Genomic DNA, 22148 nt, shown 5'->3' with positions numbered 1-22148 from the left:
ATACAACGGAGCCCACGAATTCTCGGCAACTCTCCTTTCACACTGCAGGATTGGTGTAGGCAGGAAATTGGTGTGCAATTCACCTGTCTCAATGCAGATATTCACAGAGTCCTTATCTACATGTCAACTAGCTAACTATAATGGAGACATACAGACATTTCTAATGCATGATTTTTTGACACATCTCAGAAGGTGCCCATGCGGTAGCATCAAATTGTGGGATCCTGTCCAAAGACTATTATCTTTGGAAAAAGAGCCCTCTCTTCTATCACAGGTGATTTTTCTGTGTTTCGAATTTCACAGACTTCAGCAGTTTACACTCACAAAGGGCTCACAAATTAAACAAAATAAATGTGATTGGACAGATGCTTACTAGAATGTGGCCAAGAGTGAAATGAAATCAGACTGAACCAAGTTTGCCAACTTGGCTTCAATTGCAGTCACACCAGATGCTGGACTGATTCTCCCATCTCCCATTTCTCTGTGAAATCTGTGAAAGAAAAGACACAATCAGATTTTACCTGTTCCCACTTTTTTCAACCCTTATCCTCAAGTTCTGAGCCTACAAGTAAAACTGATCTGTTTTTTATCTTCCATGAGAATTGTTTTCTGCTGCAAATGCTGATGTGGTGGAATCAAATACTAGCCAACCAAAAACCTGGGCTATGCAGAGAGCAGTATGATCACTTCTAGTCAACCAGGTCCTCCTGCCACCCTGGCTGAGGTGTGAGTATTACTTGTGCAAATCAGCATCCCAGCCAGGCAATGGTATAGTCTCTCTCCTCTCTCTTCTGCTATTGGGAGCCTGGAAAATGAAGCCAAATGATTCAAAAAATGAAGAGCAAACCAAGCGGAAAGGAAGGTTAAACAGGCACTTCTGCTGGTTCACTGTCTTCCCCCAAATGGGCCCAGAGTTATGGTCTGATTATTGTTTACAACACAAGCACAAAAGTCCTCACCTTTAAAGCTCGGCTTGAGGTTGCAGGCCTGAATGTTAGAAAAGGTTTTCCCTAACAAAAATAAAAATATTCACTCCTGAAGGCAGGGGGAGCCAATGAACAGCCTCATAGCTCCACCGTTACAGCCACTTCACAAAGTGAAATCACACTTCTAAAAATCATTAACCCACATATTTTGATAGAAGGTTTGATTTATTTTATCATTCATGAACTGCCTGCATAAACAAGTCACTGCAAACCTCTGCACACCGTACAACAATTTGTTGAGTCGCTGACAGGATTAATGACCACAGTTGTTTTTATTTATCACTGTACAACATTAGTTGAGTCACTGGGTTATTGTCACGGTTTAACCCCAGCTGGCAACTAAGCACCACACAGCTGCTTGCTCACTCCCCACCAGGGGGATGGGGGAGAGAATCAGAAGGGTAAAAGTGAGAAAACTCATGAGTTGAGATAAAGACAGTTTAACAGGTAAAACACAAGCCACGTGCGCAAGCAAAGCAAAACAAGGAATTCCTTCACTACTTCCCATGGGCAGGCAGGTGTTCAGCCATCCCCAGGAAAGCAGGGCTCCATCACGCGTAACGGTTACTTGGGAAGACAAACGCCATCACTCTGAACGTCCCCCCCTCCCTCCTTCTTCCCCCAGCTTTACATGCTGAGCATGATGTCATGTGGTATGGAATATCCCTTCGGTCAGTTGGGGTCAGCTGTCCCGGCTGTGTCCCCTCCCAACTTCTTGTGCCCCCCCAGCCTACTCACTGGTGGGGTGGTGTGAGAAGCAGAAAAGGCCTTGACTCTGTGCAAGCACTGCTCAGCAGTAACGAAAACATCCCTGTGTTATCAACACTGTTTTCAGCACAAATCCCAAACATAGCCTCATACCAGCTACTGTGAAGAAAATTAGCTCTATCCCAGCCAAACCCAGCAGACTTATTGATCAGTTCTGCCTTTATTTAGATTTTTTAGATTTTTTTTTGGTACTAGTCAGAAAGTCAGAAGTTTCTTTTCTTTGAAAGGGGGCCATCACTTGTGTTCTCTAAGGCATGCTGATAGCTAAATCAAAACCCCACACAGTCGGGGCAGTATGTCTGAGGCAAAGAAATTGAAGGCAAGGATTTTAAAATCAGTATCAAAAAGTGAAACATGAATATCACATTTAAAGATATGAACATTAAGATGAGAATCAAGGCTTAACATTATAACATGTTTTGCAAAGTGAAGCAGCGGTTTTCCTGAATCATATACCACAAGCCCATTTACTTCAGTAGGGCCATGAAATCAGCCCAGCTGCAGCTGTTACGTTCCAGAACAGAGCCCTAAACACAGCTCTCACAGCTGCCAGGGACATCTGCAGGGGTGCAAGGGTCCAGGACTATGCATACTCCAAGTCTAGCAGGGGTGCACTACATTAGGGCTAGGAAATGCCCCTCGATGGCACTTCCCCCTAGTTCCGATGGAAATATCGGATTACCTCCATTTTGCTTCCACACTGGCTCACAGATTAGCTATGGGAAAAAAGTTCTAGACACCTCTATGCATCCTGTACTTAAACAAGAGTAATTTTGGATGGCTGTAGCTTTCTACACAACTTTATCTCAAGTACTTGTAAGTAAGGAATTTAATAATTCTATATAAGAAGAAGAAAAATAACAAAGTTACAATAATCTGAATTACTGATGGAAATTCCTTCCTCTGCATCTCCCCTGCACACTGAAACACAAACAAGCATGCCAGAAGGTATGATTTCTGTGTCACAAGATGCTTTGCACAGCCATGAGAATACTACCAGTGCTAAAAACGAATAGAACTATTAGCTATATTCTGTTGCTACGAACGGAACTGCTAGTGAAGATATGAGGGCACATTTCAACTGGCTGAAGCACTGTATGAAATGAGAGGATGAAATAATTCACGTATTCACATACTGCTGCTTTCCCAGTTACATTTTGTTAACGTTTTGCTGGATTTTATCACTGACTTTTACGTTTTTCCCGAATCCCAACAGCAGAGGGCAGTACTACAGCCTGGTTCAGCCTGACACCAGCCTCTGAAAAAAGACCCCATACGGATTTTTCTGCTGTTTATCCGAAAGGTTATTCCAGGATACTTCTCTTGCACTGAGCACAGGCGCAGCAGTTAGAGGCCCTGTCTAAGTAGGTATGTCCGGCTTCCCAAGTCACCCCAGCTATGGAAGGCCATGGATCCTGGCTCTGTCCCAGGCTGACCTATTCAGGGGAAAATTAATCCTGCTTCAGAAGGCCAAGGCTAAAATAAACCTGCGCTTGCTGGAGAGTGGAGGAGTGGCAGGGAAAAGGAGCCTATGCAAATGCGTGCTTCTCATCCCCTGTTATAACCAACCTCCTCCCACCCCATTACTACTGCTCAAAGCTGAGAACCACCACCCCTGCTGAGCAGTGCCCAGTAGGAGAAAGTGCACAGCTTCAGGGTAGCCTTCCCAAAAGCCATGTCAACGGGATCTCTTCTTCTCTGGAAGTGAGGGTGTTTTAGAAGTGAAGGAAAAGGGGGAAGAGAAGAGGAGTGCTCTGCTTAAGGGGTTTTTTCATCTTGTTTGGCAGAGGTGAGGGGCAGAACAGGAGACAAAAGTGTATAATAATAAGATGCTGGGTACCAGGGACACTGCTGTCTCACAGCTTTTCATTCTTTTAGCTCTTCCTGCCCGTGGATTATTACCAGTGAATGAGAAAGCCTACAACTTCAAAAATGCCTCACAAAAATGAAACATGGCATTGATGGAAATGCATGGAAGCCACAGAGACTATTTTCAATTACATAAAGATCTATCTATTGTATTTGAACTGCTACTTCTGACCCGAGTCACTGGTCTAGTTCTATGTACAGAAAATGGGTGCCAGCCTGCAACACTGTAACATCTGAAAGGAAAGGCAAATAATATACAAGCAGCAGATTCATAACAGCTTGTGGGTGACCCCTCTGTCACTATGATCCTGGTAACTTAGAAGGTCCAGGTAATCTATGCCAGTATCCTGCTTTCAGCTGGGATAGAGTTAATTTTCTTCCTAGTAGCTGGTACAGTGCTGTGTGTCGGATTTAGGTTGAGAATAATGTTGATAACACACCGATGTTTTAGTTGTCGCTAAGCAGTGCTTACGCTAGTCAAGGACTTTTCAGCTCCTCATGCCCTGCCAGCGAGAAGCTGGAGGGGGCACAGCCAGGACAGCTGACCCAAACTGGCCCAAGGGACATTCCATACCATGTGACGTCATGCTCAGTACATAAACTGGGGAAAGCTGGCCGGGGGGGCCGCTGCTCGGGGACTGGCTGGGCATCAGTCGGCAGGTGGTGAGCAATTGTACTGTGCATCACTTGCTTTCTATATTCTTTTATTATTATTACTATTTTACTTTATTTTATTTCAATTATTAAACTGTTCTTATCCCAACCCATGAGTTTTCTCACTTTTACCTTTCTGATTCTCTCCCCCATCCCACTGCGGCCCACTGCGGGGGAGTGAGCGAGAGCGGCTGTGTGGTGCTTAGTTGCCGGCTGGGGTTAAACCACGACAGTCCTTTTTGGCACCCAACATGGGGCTTCCTATTCGAGCCTGTTGTGTGATCAGTGCGACCCACTTACTCCAGCATCAGTTACATGATGTGTAGAGGGGACCCTCCCTTTGAACATCCAGCCCAGCACCGGCAGTCGGGGTGCCAGGAGGAGCTGTGCTTCAGTGCCGATCACTTCCGAAGCAGCTCGAGCCCCTTCATATGCTGCCAATATCTCTTTTCAGTTGGAGTATAGCGGGCCGCGGATCCTCTGTATCCCCGACTCCAAAACCCTAGGGGTCTACCTCGAGTCTCCCCTGGTGCTTTCTGCCAGAGGCTCCAGGTAGGGCCATTCTCCCCGGCTGCAGTGTAGAGCACATTTTTTACATCTTGTTCTGCCCGGACTGGCCCAAGGGCTACTGCATGAACTGTCTCCTCTTTAATTTGTTCAAAGGCTTGTCGTTGCTCAGGGCCCCATTTGAAATCGTTCTTCTTTCGGGTCACTTGATAGAGAGGGCTTACAATCAGACTGTAATTTGGAATATGCATTCTCCAAAAACCCACAACACCTAAGAAAGCTTGTGTTTCCTTTTTGCTAGTTGGTGGAGACATGGCTGTTATTTTGTTGATCACATCCATTGGGCTCTGATGATGCCCATCTTGCCATTTTATTCCTAAAAACTGGATCTCCTGTGCAGGTCCCTTGACCTTACTTTGTTTTATGGCAAAAGCGGCTTTCAGGAGGATTTGGACTATTTTCTTCCCTTTCTCAGAAACAACTTCTGCTGTGTTGCCCCACACAATGATGTCATCAACGTATTGCAGATGTTCCGGAGCCTCACCCTGTTCCAGTGCAGTCTGGATGAGTCCATGGCAAATGGTGGTGTTGTGTTTCCATGCCTGGGGCAGTCAGTTCCAGGTCTACTGGACACCCCTCCAAGTGAAAGCAAACTGTGGCCTGCGCTCTGCTGCCACAGGGATTGAGAAAAACGCATTAGCGATATCAATTGTGGCATACCACTTGGCTGCCTTTGAACTCCAGTTTGTATTCAAGTTCTAGCATGGCTGGCACGGCAGCACTCAGTGGTGGCGTGACTTCATTCAGGCCACGACAGTCTACTGTTAGTCTTTAACAGTCCATTGTATCGTTCAATTTTCCCAGAGGCTGGTGCATGATAGGGGATGTGATATACCCACTCAATGCCGTGCTCTTTGGCCCAGGTGTCTATGAGGTTGTTTCGGAAACGAGTCCTGTTGTCTGACTCAATTCTTTCTGGGGTGCCATGTCACCATAGGACTTGCTTTTCAAGGCCCAGGATAGTGTTCCGGGCGGTGGCATGGGGCACGGGATATGTTTCCAGCCATCCGGTGGTTGCCTCCACCATTGTAAGCACATGGCGCTTGCCTTGGCGGGTTTGTGGGAGTGTGATATAATCAGTCTGCCAGGCCTCCCCATATTTATATTTAAGAATGTATATTAATACAGTATCTTCCTTTCTTTCTTATGACTTATAAGAAAGTATTAAAAGGTGTCTTTTCCCATGGAATCAGAAACAGGCAGTCATTCTCTAGGAATGAATGAAATGCATTTTGGGTTTTTGTCAAGCTGAGGTAACATACCACATAATCTAATTATTTCCTGACCTCTGCTTCCGTCGCCATCATTTCTTCCCTTTCATATCCTGTGTATCAGCTCAGCTGGGCAAATTCAAACCCAAAGGAATTTTTGGAACTGAGACTCAAATTGGATCTTTTCCAGAGTGAGTTCTGAAGCAGTAAAATACCCCATCAAGGGACACAACAGATTTGACACCACCTGCTATTTTAAATCAGTCTCGGATCTCTTCTTCAAAGATACCTCTTGCCTACTTTAAACATGAAGCTTTGAGTTGGACTCACAAGCCTTTGGCAGATGCTATATCCTATATCGAACAGGTTAGACTACACAGAGTAGCACTTTCTAACTGTCAAACCCATGGAGAGAAGCAGAAGCTACTTATACCGTCGCTTTGCTGTTTCTTTCAGCTGGCCATGCAGTCATGATGACTGTCCACAGGTCTGCAGATGACTGGATCAAGTCATACAAGAAGTAGCAGGGTCACAAACTACTGCATATAATTCCTCAGCTTGACAATAGTTTTGTCTTGCAGTTTCAGCCTGTTATGGTGCAGAAGTGGAAACATCTGTTCTTACCTGCATTCTCCTCAGTGTTACGGACACTAAGGGCATGAAAATGACTTACCGACAGTCATCTATACAGGACTAATGTTCTAAAATAACAGACATTCCAGTTTATTACACAAAATTTTTGATTAAGTTAGCGAAAGTTAGAAAGACCAGATCACTGCAAACAAAAAGGCTCAGCAATACCACCCACAGACAGAATGAAGACCACACCTACTAAATATTAGACTAATTAAGCTAAATACAGGCTAACTATGAGGCTAAATATCACAGACTAACCAACCAGAATTGATCCATCAGAAACTATGCCCAACCAACAAGCAAAGCAGACAGAGGATGTTCCAGTTACTAAAACTTTTTAAGATCCTTAGCCTAACATAATTTAAGATAGAGGCCAGAGTGGAGAGAAAGGAACAAATCTTTCTCACACTGGTCTCAAGACAAACAATGCCGAGAATAATCAAAGAAAGGTGTCCATTAGGACACGCGCACCCTTGTCTTCTTTAGCTCTGTCCCAGACATCACTGGGTGTTCCTCTGACATCTGCACCCTCAAGTACTTTCTTCCCAGCCTCCACCCCTTTAGTCCTCTCTCTGTTTTGTCTAGTTTCTGTTTCTACTGGCTTTTTTCCATTTTTTTCCCCTCTGGATTTCATCCACAAGGCAGAAGGAATAAACTCTGACATCTAAATACTGTCTCAACCACTTTTCTCTCCCCTCAGAGGTATGGTTATCGTCTTCAACATTGGCCTTCCAGTTGCTGAAGTTTTGGCTGTTCTGCAGACCTTTCTTTCCTTCATGCATATATGCTGGACTTGACAATTTTTTGCTGAAATGAATACATTTCCTTGCTTATGCTTTAATGATTTGGATAACTTCTGATGAAAAAAAATGCCGTTCTTGGCAAAGTCCTGATTAGCAATCAGCTCTGCTCCAGGTAGTTTTAGAGGAAAATGGTTCATGAGGAAAACTCACTGGCATATCAAAGGATCCCAGATGAGAAAAAAAATGAAAGTTGCTACTAGCATGCCTATAATTTAAAAGGAATCTAGGCCCTTTATTTCACTGTCCCATTTCACCAACCTCAGCTGATCAGTTAAACCAGAATACCATATTTTCTGGAGCAATGGCCCCACTCCTTCGTTTCCAACACGAACTGAAATTAGGCTGCAGACATTATACACATCTATTCTTAACAACTACCTATCTATTGCTTCAATATGGGGGTGTCCTGTATACAGGGATAGGGCAAGTATATGAGCAAATATGGAAAACTGTTACCTGCTCAGGCATATCTCATAAGGCTAATCTCTCTATTAACAAAGCCCCTTAGCAGAGAGGCAGCTTATCTGGGAAAAAAAAAAAAAGATTTTTGCTAGCATAATCAAAGCACCTCAAATGAAGTAAGCTGTATCATAAAAAAGAACTCCTCTGCCAATTCAAACTGCATCTCCGTAATGGATGGAGAAGTGCATGTGTAGCTCTGTAAGCCAGGGGTGTGATTTTTTCCCCCAGTCTTGATCAATACAGCTACACTTTTAATAATGTGTGGTGTGGAGCTAGCCTTAATTTGCCATTTTCTTGCAGAATATAGAAAGATTAATACTTCAGTTTATTAGAAAAACATGTTTGGCATTATAATCAATGCTATTTGAATTATAATAACAATATATTTATGAACTATTCAACCAGCACAGAGGGTGATAAGAAATTGATGATTCAGCCACTGAGCAACATAATTTGTTCCATTTCTCACTTACTTGAAAATAAGCTTGAATTTCTATTAAAATTGTTATAGCAATAGCTGTTGCAAGTATGTGTAACAGTGACATCTGCTCTTAATGCCTGCAATTGTTTCTGTAATATAAAAATATTATTACCTTGTTTTGCTATTGCAATGCAGGTTATCTGACTGAGCACAAAGCTGTGATTCAGTTAAACATATATTGTTGTCAGAAATAGTTTCAGTTTGTCCTACAATATATGAAAATAAAATTACTGTCAGCAAGAAAATTATGAACTAGTTCACAGAAGAAAGACTAGTATAAAGTAAAATTACTGAATGCGAAACTCCACAAAATATCTGAAGGCAGGAAGTGGTAACAACTTGAGCAGGAGCTAACAACATTGGCACTGTTGTTAAAAAGAAAATTATTATATTATAATCGGATGTATTGTCAGAAATAGCAGACGGAAACCAAATAAATCACTTAAATTATTTCACTTAATTCAAATCTGTCAGCCTGAAACAACAGATTTTTAAAAGATAAAATATCCAGAACAGTAAAATTACACACAGAAGCAACTCAGCAAATAGAACCCAGAAGTAAAGATTACAAACGTAAAAAGATTAACTTAAATAATTTTCTGACACTCCAAAATTACTGCAACACAAAAGATGATAAAAAATGAATTGAATAGAGCAAAGACCGAGTACTTTCATTATCTCATTAAGATTGATATAAAAACAATGTTTAGAAGAGTAAGCTTGAGCAAAACAGTAAAAAAAAAACCCTAAAAAAAAGCTATGAGATTCCCTCATATAAGCTGATTTGCACCAATGTTGTATCACTGATTCAAAAGGGTAATTACTGGTTTACGTGAACATAAGAAGAAAGAGCAGGTCCCTTCAACTCTAAGAAGAGGCAGGCAATTGAACAATATGCAAGAGTCACCAGAGCTATGGAAAGCTGAACATGACAGCTATCACTCAGGGTATTGCAGGAATGATGAAAACAATGTTGCACTATGCAAAGAGGGCTAGGTGACCTACTAGTCATTCTTTCAACCCGAAAGATTTTCTGAAGAAGGGCATGTTGCAATCTTTGTCAGAAAAAATTATTTTAATACTTTAGCTTTTTAATAGCTTTGTTTTACTAAGCTTTGAAAACAAATTAGACCTATTTTCTAGGTCATACAACTTAGGTGCATCTGAATACTGCATTCACACAACCCAATGTTTCTCCAGTTTGGAAACAAACAAACATAAAAAACCCACTAGGTAAGCAGGAGAACTAGGTAAAGAACTCATTTTCCTGATCAGGACATAAAACACATCAGAACACTACTGCTGGGAAGTGTTACTCGCTAGCAGGAAGAGAAACTTTTATTGTGTATTATGGGAAATATAGAGGGCTCCAGCCCGTAAGTTAGCTTTTCTCTGATCACATACCTGCCCAGATGTCGTTGATACTGTTTGCAGCTGTCATACCTTCCAAGAAATCTGGTCAACACCATGAGAAACGTATCTCTGGGAATGAACTGGAACATATAGAAAAGTGAAGTACAATTTTAAATATCTCTTAGTACTGATTTCAGAAACAAAAGCAAACTACTATCTTTAGGAAAAGTAAAACAAAAAATGATGGGAAATAGAACATTTCAAGGTATCTTTGAGTATCTATCAAACATAAAGATTACGACTCTGGAAATGTAGGCTTTTCTTGAAAAGCAAACCTTCTTGACCTTCCCTTTGCCCTGAAGGTCACAGTTTTGGAATAGCTGTTGTAGAGCAAAACAATGTCCAGATCTCATTTCTTCATGCAAAATATGTTCCAACTAGAATTTTAAAAAAAAAAAAAAAAAAAATATATATAAACATCAGAGATCTTCTCAGCATGTATTTTTTTCCTGGAAGCACAAAAACTGAAAATCACTGAATCCAAGAAGAGATATACGCTCCACCATGTAATGATGGACGGCCAGGCCCAGAGAGTTGTGGTGAATGGAGTTCAATCCAGTTGGCGGCCGGTCACGAGCGGTGTTCCCCAGGGCTCAGTTTTGGGGCCAGTCTTGTTCAATATCTTTATCAATGATCTGGATGAGGGGATCGAATGCACCCTCAGGAAGTTTGCAGATGACACCAGGTTGGGTGGGAGCGTTGATCTGCTCGAGGGTAGGAAGGCTCTGCAGAGGGACCTGGACAGGCTGGATCGATGGGCCCAGGCCAATTGTACGCGGTTCAACAAGGCCAAGTGCCGGGTCCTGCACTTTTGCCACAACAACCCCATGCAGCGCTACAGGCTTGGGGAAGAGTGGCTGGAAAGCTGCCTGGCGGAAAAGGACCTGGGGGTGCTGGTCGACAGCCGGCTGAACATGAGCCGGCAGTGTGCCCAGGCGGCCAAGAAGGCCAATGGCATCCTGGCCTGTATCAGAAATAGTGTGGCCAGCAGGAGTAGGGAAGTGATGGTGCCCCTGTACTCGGCCCTGGTGAGGCCGCACCTCGAATACTGTGTTCAGTTTTGGGCCCCTCACTACAAGAAGGACGTCGAGGTGCTGGAGCGTGTCCAGAGAAGGGCAACGAGGCTGGTGAAGGGTCTGGAGAACAAGTCTTATGAGGAGCGGCCGAGGGAACTGGGGTTGTTTAGTCTGGAGAAAAGGAGGCTGAGGGGAGACCTCATCGCTCTCTACAACTCCCTGAAAGGAGGTTGTAGCCAGGTGGGTGTCGGTCTCTTCTCCCAAGTAACAAGCGATAGGACGAAAGGAAATGGCCTCAAGTTGCGCCAGGGGAGGTTTAGATTGGACGCGAGGAAAAATTTCTTTACTGAAAGAGTGGTGAAACATTGGAACAGGCTGCCCAGGGAAGTGGTTGAGTCCCCATCCCTGGAGGTATTTAAAAGACGTGTAGATGAGGCGCTTAGGGACATGGTTTAGTGGGCATGGTGGTGTTGGGCCGACGGTTGGACTTGATTATCTTAGAGGTCTTTTCCAACCTTAATGATTCTATGATTCTATGATGCATGTTTGGCAATGACTAAAGAAATTATTTTCTGCAGAGATCTACACCAAAAGAAAAAGTACAATATTCCTTTCAGCTGCAAAGTAGGCTTTCAAATTCTGCTTTATGCTTGTTCTGAATAAGCTTCACTGGTATTATTGGAATAAATATGATCTTGACTTTTCATATTATTGCAGTAGCTTACGTTGCCAGCTTACAATTTTGAGACCCTTTTCTATTGTCTTCAGCAGGTCTTGTCCATGAATAATGATTGAGTGAGGGCACAGTTCAGTGTGGGTAAATTAATTCTGTAATAACAACGAAGTAGTGTGTGTAACACTATGCAATTGTGCACTAATACCTGTGCAGAATGTTACTAGGTAACTGAAATGTACAAATTTATGCCAGCTAATCTTTTCTATTTGAGAGCATCACAAACCAGCACACATCAAACCGGACAGGAAACAACTTATAAAGCAATGGAAACTACCGTTCAAAGTTAATTTTTTTACAGCAGTTGTTTAAATACAAAACCTGATTTCAGGATGTGCATTACCCCATCTGCCTGCTTACATGCATTTGAGCAGATTCCTACTTCAACCACTTCAGGTCTAAGCTGTGTTCCAGACTAGGACAGCAAGCTGATCCTGCTGCTGGTAAAACTCTCTCTGCTTCTGGCTCAATTTCCAACTTTAGCTGGTTGTCCTGAGCCATTAAAAAATAGAGGTGGAGAAGGAAAGGAAAATAAAAAATATATACAAACAGCATGTACGAGAGAGATCTGGCAAAACTAGGAAACCTGCATTCATGCCTTGCTCTGCCACATGCTGACAGAATGACCTTGACCAAGTCACTTCACTTTTCTTTGCCTTTTCTTCCAAAATACAGTCTGAGGATAATGAGTTATACTTGATATCAAAAATATATTTACCAAAAAAGAGTTAATAAATAGTAAATCAACTGTTATCGAGTCTAACAGGTTTTGCTTATAAGGACTTTGCTTATATCCCTAGCTTGGAAACTGTCCACGATGTCTCCGATTAATGAGTTTACCATAATCTGTAATGTGTACTGTTATGTTTGTGCATGAATGCATTAATTATCAAACAATGAATAGATGTTCTAGAGTACTGTAAATGTTTATGACAGCCTGTAGCATCCATTAATTATTTACTGTAATTCACACCTGTGACATAAAAGACGATTTTTGTTCTCAAGGTATGTTGAGACCTATGAGGAAAAATTACTTAAGTTCTAAATCTTAGCAATATTGTTATTCTGTCTACAGCGTACCAAGTACTTCCTATACAGTCCTATAGAGAAGCAAAATTAATTTCAGAGCAAAGACTGTGATTTCAATTCTTCAGACAACTAGTGTAGCAGCAATTAGTGCTTGACTAATCTGACTCAAAGCAGTCTTGTCATACCTGATACTGCAAGAGAATTAAACAAGAAATTGAGGTTCTGAAAACTGTGTGAAATAAACCGCTGATGAGGAATCAAATCCTGCAGGATTAGTGCTTGATTTGTTTCCTTTTTCCCTGGCTTCCCATGCCCCACTCTTTCCAGAGACCTTTGCCTTCTCCCCCACTACCTCAGAGCAGCCACTAGTGAAGTCAATGAAGCACTGAAAATCGAAAAAATATATTAACCTTACGTTAGTTGCTTTCACCAGGGCAATCCTTAACACGGCAGAAGACATTCAGTCAACACATACACCTTCATTACTAGTTCAGTCAGAAGGGAATGTCAAAAGTATAACATGCCTGGCCACACACCTGCATGAAGAAGAAACCATGCAACGGAGACTAGAGAGACTCATCTAACCTCGTTAACCTTGCTTGTGGGCTACTCTTCCACATCTCTCACCCTGCCCTCTCGCTGCAACTTATTTCTGTACTCCTCCAGTTTTCCCTCCCCACCTAGCCTGGTTTTCTCTCTCCGTTTTTATTCCTTCAGCTGCTCATTCTTGTTTCTTAAACAACCTACCTGAGGCACCGAGCCCTACCTCTTACTCTGCCTCCCTTTTGCCCTTAGTGACATTTGCCGCACCTCCACCTCTCCATCCCTACTCTCTCGAGACTTTACCATTGCTCAATCAGCCCTTCTTGCATTCTCGTTCTGCCCTTCTGCCCATTCCACTCCCCTTCCTTCTCTTCACTTGCTGCTGCTGGAAGATACACTTCAAATATTTCCCACAGGCCTATTAAATCTCAGTGTCCACACGTCCTGGATCCCCTTGTCTGACTCTCCCTCTGCAGCTTCAGTTTCTCACAGACACCTCCATTTCTCATCCCATCCCACCCCTTAGTCTCATACTGGGGCTGCACTCACCATCACCATTGCTTTTTAACTGCTTTTGAGCAGTATCTCAGTTCTTTTCCCCTCTGAAGAATTGTTAGCCAGCCAGCCAGCCAGCTCCTCATCAGCCTTCCTCTGTGATTTCAAATGACTCTCTTCATTTCCTCACAATTTCTCACACTCATCTTCATGAAGCTTCCAGGCTTCACACTGATGTCCTTGCTGACACCCTATAGCACACACCCGTATATCTCCTTGCCCTGGTCCGTTCATTTCACCTGCACCCCTCACTCAGTGTCCTACTCCCTGGAAGAGCCATTCCTTTGACGTGGTCTGCAGCAACCATTGCTTTACCCCTGATCTCTGTTGTCCCATCCTTCCTCTCTGACCTGCTCCCTCGCCTGCCATGTCCTTTCTCATGTCCTCTCATTTGCTCTTTCCGTGATTTTCATCTCATCAGACTGATAAAATCCAATCTAATCTCAGCCCTCTTCCTCCTGCTTTATCTTTCTTCTCTAGCACAGATTTGGTTGTAGATTCTCTCTGTTTCTTACTCTCCACTCCTACCTCATGAATTCTGAAGTCTGGTTGCCAAACATACCTCAGTCTGCCTTCAGCTTCAATCTCCTGGTTGGCCTGTGATCAGGTTTACTTCATCCACAACCATTTGATTGTCTCCCAGCTGTGCCATCCTCCTAACTTTTCCTCCTACTTTTCCAAGTTAACTGAAGACCTGGCTGCCTTTCACCACTTTTAATGCACTTCTCAAATGCTCTCTTCCTGAACATCTTCTGCACAAATCCTTGCCAAAGGAAATATTAACATGGTACTGCTCACTTCCTGCAAGTCTATTCGTTGTGTTACACGTTGGGTATTTTTTCTTTCCTACTTTTACACCCCATGCTTGTCCTATTACAACGTAACTTCTGATCTGTTTCATACCCATTTTCATCCACTTCCTCAGTTGTCTTCTGCAATTTTGGGCCTCCTCCAACTCCTTGTCCTCACATTACAGACGTGCTCTAATAAACATACCCTATGTTGACTCCCAGCACTAACGCTTCCCTCCTCAACGTGCTGCTTACACTTACTGTCCAGTTTTCCTCCTCTCCAGCTCAATGTAGGCTCTTAAGCCAGATAACAATACCAAGCTAAAACTACCCTCACTAATATCTGCCCAAGACAAAACTCAAAACCCAAACTCCTTCATTTTTCTTGATCATCTTTGTCACTACCAACCCTCTTATTTACCCTCAACTCTCATGCTCGTTTAGCCTCTTTAGGCTCTCTTACTCTCCTCCTCCTGACCACAAACATAAACCAACCTTACACAAGGAGAATTTACTACAACATTAGAAATCTTTCCTGAAAAAACCCTGTGTATTTCTTCTTGGCATCTTGCCAATACACTGTCTACCCATCACTGTCTGTGCTGGGGGTCAGGATGGTCTGACTGATTCCTTGTGCTCCCTCCCTTGTGTCTGCTGTCAGACTCAGACTGCTGACTTTTGAGGAAAAGATTTTTTTATTTTGTGTCTGGCCTCGCCTCAACACTAGGGTTCCCAGTGTCTTGGAAATGCAAATAAACAAGGCTACACACTACTTTGTAAAAGTTGATCTCCTGTAGTGTTTCAAGCTGGCTATTCACACATCAAAGCACAATGCAGTCAGCCACTAATCTCTTTTGAAAATGTAGATCTAGGTTATTATTTTTAGCTCAGAATTTTTAGGAACAAATTCCAGTGTCTTTATGCTATGTCAGCAGTACAGCGCACCCACAAACTCAGCCTAGAAAGCCAGCTAATCCTTCCCAAGCTGCAAAGATCTAAGGAAGATGAGGCTTAAAAGCTGGCTTTCAAAAATTCAGAAAGGAAAGCCTGCATTTTCAGAACTGTTTTAACCATTTCTCTACGAAAGTATCAGCAACTATTCTGAATATAGAACACCAAACACCAACTAACTGTATGAAAAGCCCAAGTTCATTTCACTTTTTTTTAATGACATTTCCAGCTAGTGGAAATGCTTTTCCTCAAGTTTGGTGGTACTGATGGAGTTAGCAGTAAGTTCCTTACAGGATACATTTGAACTCCTACAGTAAGTAGCATAAAAAGCCTCATTGTCATACATAGGAAAGATCCAAAACAGGCATTTGGAGCAAAAATCAAAAAAATGAAGAATAACCCTCAGAGTAGCAGACACATGTCCTGGTCCAGCCCTGCTTTTGTTAACACTATTTGGAAGCCGAGTATCTCCTTGAAGTAGACATCTGGGCTCAGGGAAGGGCGAACAGAAGCAGAAAAAGTGGCTATTCACTTTCTATGCACTGCTTTCTTTAAATAGTGGCAGTCATGGGTAAACAGTATTACTGCTACAGAAATACCTGTTAAACCAAAGAGCCTCTGTGTGGTGGGATGATGATGCACAACAATAACTTCAAAAACTAACTGTAATTTTTATGATAAAGACTTTATTAGAATGTAATTTTTTTTAAAAAAGCAATTTAAATGAGCTAAAACAAAGATGGTGGGGGAGGGGCAGGCAAAAGACCCTTTCAGGCTAGACCCCCCTCCCCATAGTCTCACTCCAGGCCCCCCACTCCCCTCCCTCCCCAGTAGCACATCACTGCCACTGTCCCACCTCTCACTCACCATACACCAGCCAGCGGGGCACTAGCTGACACCTGTGTGCACACACTGAGAAGACCTTATCAGTCTGGACAGTCGGGCAGCAACTGTGAGTACCACCATCCCACGGGTCTGTATGAAACCAGCAGTAGAAGCCCTGAGACTTCTAAATACCCCCCTAAAAAGGAGTATTTACTTTCCTGTGAAAAGAGGAGATACCAGACCTGGTGAGTGAAGTATGAGGAAGAAAAAGGAAAGGTCAAGGGTACACAAGTTAAACAATACTCCCCTCAACTCACAGTCTAATTCTAGGGATCCCCTATGCTTCCTGCTTGCACCTGTTTTTGGTCCTTGCTCGGGGAAAAGGTCTCTTCAGGGGAGTCCTCTTCCCCTTTCTTAGAAGCTGGGGAAAGGCTCCATTTGCTCAGGATGGCCAAGGCACAAAGGGTGATCCTGGAACGTAAAGCTGTCGTCTGCTTCCCAGAGCTGAGGTTCATGAGAAGAGACCTCTACCTCAACAGACCTAAAAGCAGCAGAGGGCAAGAGAGACGGGGGATCAAATTTAGTGTCTCATTGACTCGTGCTAACAAACACGTCAGTGAGAAGAGATTTGCTGTCCTGAAGAAAATGTCTCTTCGTGGAACAGCCAATCTTTTAGCACCTACATTAAGATGAATCCTATTTCCATTATTGATACCATATTACCAAATCAAAGCAGAACTCACTACCCTATGCATTCCTCAGTATAAGATTGTCCTAGGAGCACATCTTAATGCCTTTTAAAGGCAAACTCTTAGGTATGCATCTACAACTTGCTGCACTGGCTTTCATGCAACTATTCCACGCAACAAAGTCACCCAACAGTGAATCATAAGCTCTGGCTTTCTCATGGAGGTCAGTCAGAAAGAACAGATGAGAAACGGGGAAATTAGTGAGGGAGCCATGTAATCTGCATTTGAGACTCAAACGTTTCCCTAAGAACCAGACACTGAATGAAGGCAGGGTTTCACTACAGCCTTTACTCTTCTTTCACATCTGGTGCAGCTCAAACAACTTAAGTGTGCCTGAGCATGTGCTTCCCGGAGTCCCTTCCCCTCCCTCCCTCCTTCAGAGGGGACTGACTGTGACTCGTGAGGGTCTGACCTTGCAGGGTTGAAATGAGGGTACAATGCAGGAAGGCATGTCGTCTCCTCTTCAGGAAAGCCAGGTCCTGGAGCATGCCGGGTTATTTAAAGACCTCAACGCCTGCAAGTTCACACAGTGTATCAAACATGAAGCAGCTCTCTTTGTCCTTGACTCAAAGAGGTCTAGCCCATTTCTGGTTACCGATGCTCATGACGGTTGTGCTATTGCACCACCTTCCAAGCTGACTATTCATCCCTGGTGACCTTTGTTGTAGGGCACGACATCCACACCAGGGTGCCTGTCCAGCACCCATGTCCCCCTCACCCTTCATGGTGTGAATCCATGCACACGAAGTCAAGGCTTAAAAGCACTCTCGCCTCTCTGAGTTGAATTCAGTCAACAAGTTGACTGGTCACCGCATCCAGACCTCTCTGGGCAGGCTTTCAGCCCCCAATCCCAGCCTCTGGCCTGCACGAAACGGTTAATGTCGCCTGAGGTACTCCTGCCAGCTTCCTTAGTCCCCTCCTGTGCCTCCCGGGAGCTATTAATACAGCAGGCACATGCTCTGACATAGTGTTCCCCGGCAGCGACCAGATAACTTTAATTTGCCCTTTAAACGTCCCGAGCCCAGTAGCCCTCGCCGTCCCTCCAGGGGAACATGGCGGCGCTGCCCCGCGCCCCCCGACGGGGGCGGGACCGGGGTGGTCCCAGCCAATGTCCGTGTCCCGGGGGGACACCTCCTCCTATCGCGAGAGGCCGCGGGATATAAGAGGGGCGGCGGGGGGGCGGCGGGCCATTTGGCCGGTGGTGCGCGGGGGCGGCGGGGTGGGGAGGTGAGCGGCTCGTTGGCTCTCTCCGGGCAGGGGGTGTCGGACCGGCTCCCAGCATGGGTGACCAAGCGCTCAGCTTCCTCAAGGACTTTTTGGCCGGTGGGATCGCTGCCGCCATCTCCAAGACGGCTGTCGCCCCCATCGAGAGAGTGAAGTTGCTGCTGCAGGTGAGGAGGGGGCGGCGGCCGGGGGGCGGCGGCGGGAGCCCGGCGGGGCTGCGCCACAGGTGGGTGCCGGCGCGGCGGGCGCCAGCCGGTGTGACTAAATATGGGAAGGAGCTCGGCCGGCTCCGGTTACGCGGGAGCTGCCCGGGCCCTTCAGCACCGCCTCGGGGGAGCGGGAGCTGGGCCAGGCGGCGGGGCGGGCCCCGTCCATGCCCTTCAACGGGCCGCCGTGCGGGGTCACCCCTGCAGTGCCCCTCTCTCTACCTTCCCACCCCTCCTTGTCCTCTGTACAGGTCCAGCATGCCAGCAAACAGATCACGGCGGAAAAGCAGTACAAGGGCATCATTGACTGCATAGTCCGCATCCCCAAGGAGCAAGGCATCCTCTCCTTCTGGAGAGGCAACCTGGCCAACGTCATCCGGTACTTCCCCACCCAGGCCCTCAACTTCGCCTTCAAGGACAAGTACAAGCAGATCTTCTTGGGGGGAGTGGACAGGCACAAGCAGTTCTGGCGCTACTTTGCGGGGAACCTGGCATCCGGGGGCGCTGCGGGAGCCACCTCCCTCTGCTTTGTCTACCCGCTGGATTTCGCCAGGACCCGGCTGGCGGCTGATGTGGGCAAAGGAGTCAGCGAGAGGGAGTTCACTGGGCTGGGCGACTGCATTGTCAAGATCTTCAAGTCTGATGGCTTGAAGGGCCTGTACCAAGGATTCAATGTGTCTGTCCAGGGCATCATCATCTACAGAGCAGCCTATTTTGGAGTTTATGACACGGCCAAGGGTAAGAAGTGCATGGAGAAGTGACTGCAAGGGAAGATCCATCCAGTAAAGGCACTCTAGGGCACTTGGCAGTACAAGGACAAGCGGGGCTTGGCTCAGCACCAGTTCAGAGTGGTAGTGCTAGAATACACACAGGTGTTTCTGAAATGCATTCTTATCTCCCTCAACTTGCTGCTCTGAGCAGAAGCCTTGGGTTTGCAGTGTGTTTTCAGATGCTTTCTAGTTTTTCTGTCTTAAGGCTTGTACAGATGGGCTTGTATGGTAGCTTGTTACTTGTTGCAGCTCATGACACAAGCCTGGGAGGGTTCTGCAGGAGAGACCTTTTGGTCAGGGAGCATGAAGAGGACTTAGATCCCAAAAGCCAACAGTCCTATAAGCTTGTTTCACTCATAGTACCTGGTAATAGTCAAATACGGATGAAGGGAGAAGTTGCAGGCTTGATTGAGTTGACTTGATTGAGTGACTCCTGGAGTTAGTGAGTGATTGTTCCTTCCACAGCCATCTCTCCCACAGTCCTTTGCCTCTGTACTGACTCTGCTCATTTGTTCTTGATGGCAGGTATGTTGCCTGATCCAAAGAATGTGCATATCGTAGTGAGCTGGATGATTGCCCAGACTGTCACTGCAGTAGCAGGGCTGGTTTCTTACCCTTTTGATACTGTGCGACGTAGGATGATGATGCAGTCTGGCCGAAAGGGAGGTAAGACTAAGTGCTCCTATGGTGTTCTGGCAGCAGAACGTATCTCTTCATTGAGATATGATGGGAGATGCTGCGTATTTTTTTGTCTTATGGAAAACTAATGACCTTCTTACTGGGATCCTTAAAAAAAGAAGCTATGGGAAACACATTGCTGGTTATTTCTGTTATGCTCACTTAAGAGGCTGCGAGTTGATTTGTTTTGATTTCCATGTGGAGAATTAAAATTACTTTTCATTAATTGATTACTTAATTTTAAATTATTGGCTATAGTTTGCTTATTCCTTGTTTTAAATATATGAAAGTTGACACAGACTTGCTGTATAACTTCAAGCCTTCTGACCTTTATGTCTGTTTCCACAGCTGATATTATGTACAAGGGCACAATTGATTGCTGGAAGAAGATAGCTAAAGATGAAGGATCCAAAGCGTTCTTCAAAGGTGCCTGGTCGAATGTGTTGAGAGGCATGGGCGGAGCTTTTGTATTAGTACTTTATGATGAAATCAAGAAATATGTCTAAAACTTAACATAATGTAGTTCAATTGTTCTCAATCAACTTTTTTTAAAACTATGCTACTGTGATGTAATGGACAACAAAATATTTCCTAGGGAAACAGAATAAAATTTGAGTAACATATCTGGTTGAGATGAGGATGCATTAATTGAAAAATTGTCCACTACATCACAGTTACATTTTGTATGAAAACTCCTCCAACATTTGTTTTGGAACCTGTGTATATATTATACTTTGAATTTCAGGTAATACATTTTGTCTAGAGACAAGACTTAGGTGGTCTACACCTAGTTTAAAATCTTAATATTGTGAACTCTTAGTAGAATGAGACCTTCAGAAATACCTATTGTAAAGGGATGTCTCTGGCTACCCAACAGCATGATGACATAACATGAATCAAAATAATGTTTTCTTCTAAAGCTGTATTTTTTAATAAGATGTTAAGTGAAAAGCATGTCTGAAAATACAAACTATACTAAAGCACCAGGCTGAGTTCCTAACTGCAGCCTCTTCACTGACAAATTACACAATCATATGGTTGAAACAGTTATCTGATTTTTCAAACATACTTTGCAGAATATGGAAATAGTGTTTCAAAAATTCCCTGTATCTTCACAAAGCAAAAAGTTGTCTGTTCTGTTCAATTGAACTAAAACTGAAATCATGAAATAAATTAATATATTAATGAACTTTTTGCTGTTTTCAGTAGACTGAACAAGTACAAGTACATGTCCTTTAAGGTGATGTCCTAATCATCTTGTGCTATTAGTGATTGTCTGGTACTGCCTAAGCCTCTTGAAAGTTTTTCAACAGAGCTTTAGGTAGGTGGAATGGCTATTGATAATTCTACAACAGCAAAACCAAGTGGATTCAGCTTGAGGGTACTGCAGCCAGTTGTCTTACAGATTAACTACCATACAGTCTTAGCTGCTTTGATAATTCATTTGTATTACCCTGAACTTTGAACTAAGTGTGTCTTCATTTGATAATGAAGTCATTGCTGCTTATTTTACTTGAAAAGTATTCTAGAATGGAATACTTGTGAGTTATTTTACTAACTATATTTCCAACTACACCATTATTAACAGCTTGAGCTATTAATTACCAGTGAGATCAGAACATGCTCAACACAGTTTTTAAACTTTAGATGCTGCATGGTTGTGAACTCACTGAAGAATAGGTTCTCTAATTAGGCAAAGGAGGGAAAGTGAGCTGTGTCCATTTCAGTGGTTCAGTTAGACTACATATAAACAAATGTTTATGTATCCACCTAGGAAAAGGGGTAAGACTAAGCAAGTAATACTCAAGCTTTTATTTCAGCTGCATCTTTTACTACTTCATATATAGAAGTAAGGTGCCCTTGTGGATTTTTGATAAAAAATTCTGGAATGCCTGTCATTTCTAGTGCCCTGGGGTGAAAAAAAACCTGTGGAAACATAAACGTTGGCATTGCAGTAGCTGTACTTGAAGGTAAAAGGCTGGCAATTTCCACATTGAATATAAACTGTGGAGTCGATTATGCCTGGGCTAGTAGAGTTGAGGAGTGAACAGTATTGCTCTAGTGAAGGGGTTATCACTGCCTGAGATAGGACCTGCAAGAATGTCCTGTCACTGCTGTAAGTTGCCTTTCCCTTACACCTGGTCTCACAGCATTGCTTGTGTGGAAGCTGGAGCAATTCAATACACAAAAGCAAGCTGATGCAAAGAGTATTATCCCTTGCTCTGTGA

The 22148-nt window shown here is 43.9% G+C and overlaps 1 protein-coding gene and 1 long non-coding RNA gene across 3 annotated transcripts in view; one reads left to right on the top strand and one right to left on the bottom strand.

The window, feature by feature from the left end:
- Window positions 1-16839, bottom strand: part of LOC143160053 (uncharacterized) — a 30753-nt gene extending 13914 nt beyond the window's left edge. Inside the window, exons 1-4 of one of the 2 annotated variants that reach the window (XR_012995309.1) lie at window positions 16611-16839; window positions 16336-16511; window positions 9842-9930; window positions 374-490 (exon numbers count right to left, since the gene is read on the bottom strand). This is a non-coding gene — a long non-coding RNA (uncharacterized LOC143160053). The remainder of the gene's footprint in view (window positions 1-373; window positions 491-9841; window positions 9931-16335; window positions 16512-16610) is intronic. The other variant, XR_012995308.1, reaches the window with a different exon arrangement.
- A 1414-nt stretch (window positions 16840-18253) lies between these two features.
- SLC25A4 (solute carrier family 25 member 4) lies at window positions 18254-21109 on the top strand. The gene is made up of 4 exons (XM_076336423.1): window positions 18254-18433; window positions 18724-19210; window positions 19768-19908; window positions 20269-21109. The coding sequence occupies exons 1-4, from the start codon at window positions 18323-18325 to the stop codon at window positions 20424-20426; spliced, it is 897 nt and encodes a 298-aa protein (XP_076192538.1). The 5' UTR covers window positions 18254-18322; the 3' UTR covers window positions 20427-21109.
- The last annotated feature ends 1039 nt before the right edge of the window (window positions 21110-22148 follow it).

This window comes from Aptenodytes patagonicus, chromosome 4 (genome assembly GCF_965638725.1).
Source record: "Aptenodytes patagonicus chromosome 4, bAptPat1.pri.cur, whole genome shotgun sequence".
In the NCBI taxonomy this organism is placed as follows: domain Eukaryota; kingdom Metazoa; phylum Chordata; class Aves; order Sphenisciformes; family Spheniscidae; genus Aptenodytes; species Aptenodytes patagonicus.
This window is presented reverse-complemented; position numbering and strand designations above follow the sequence as displayed.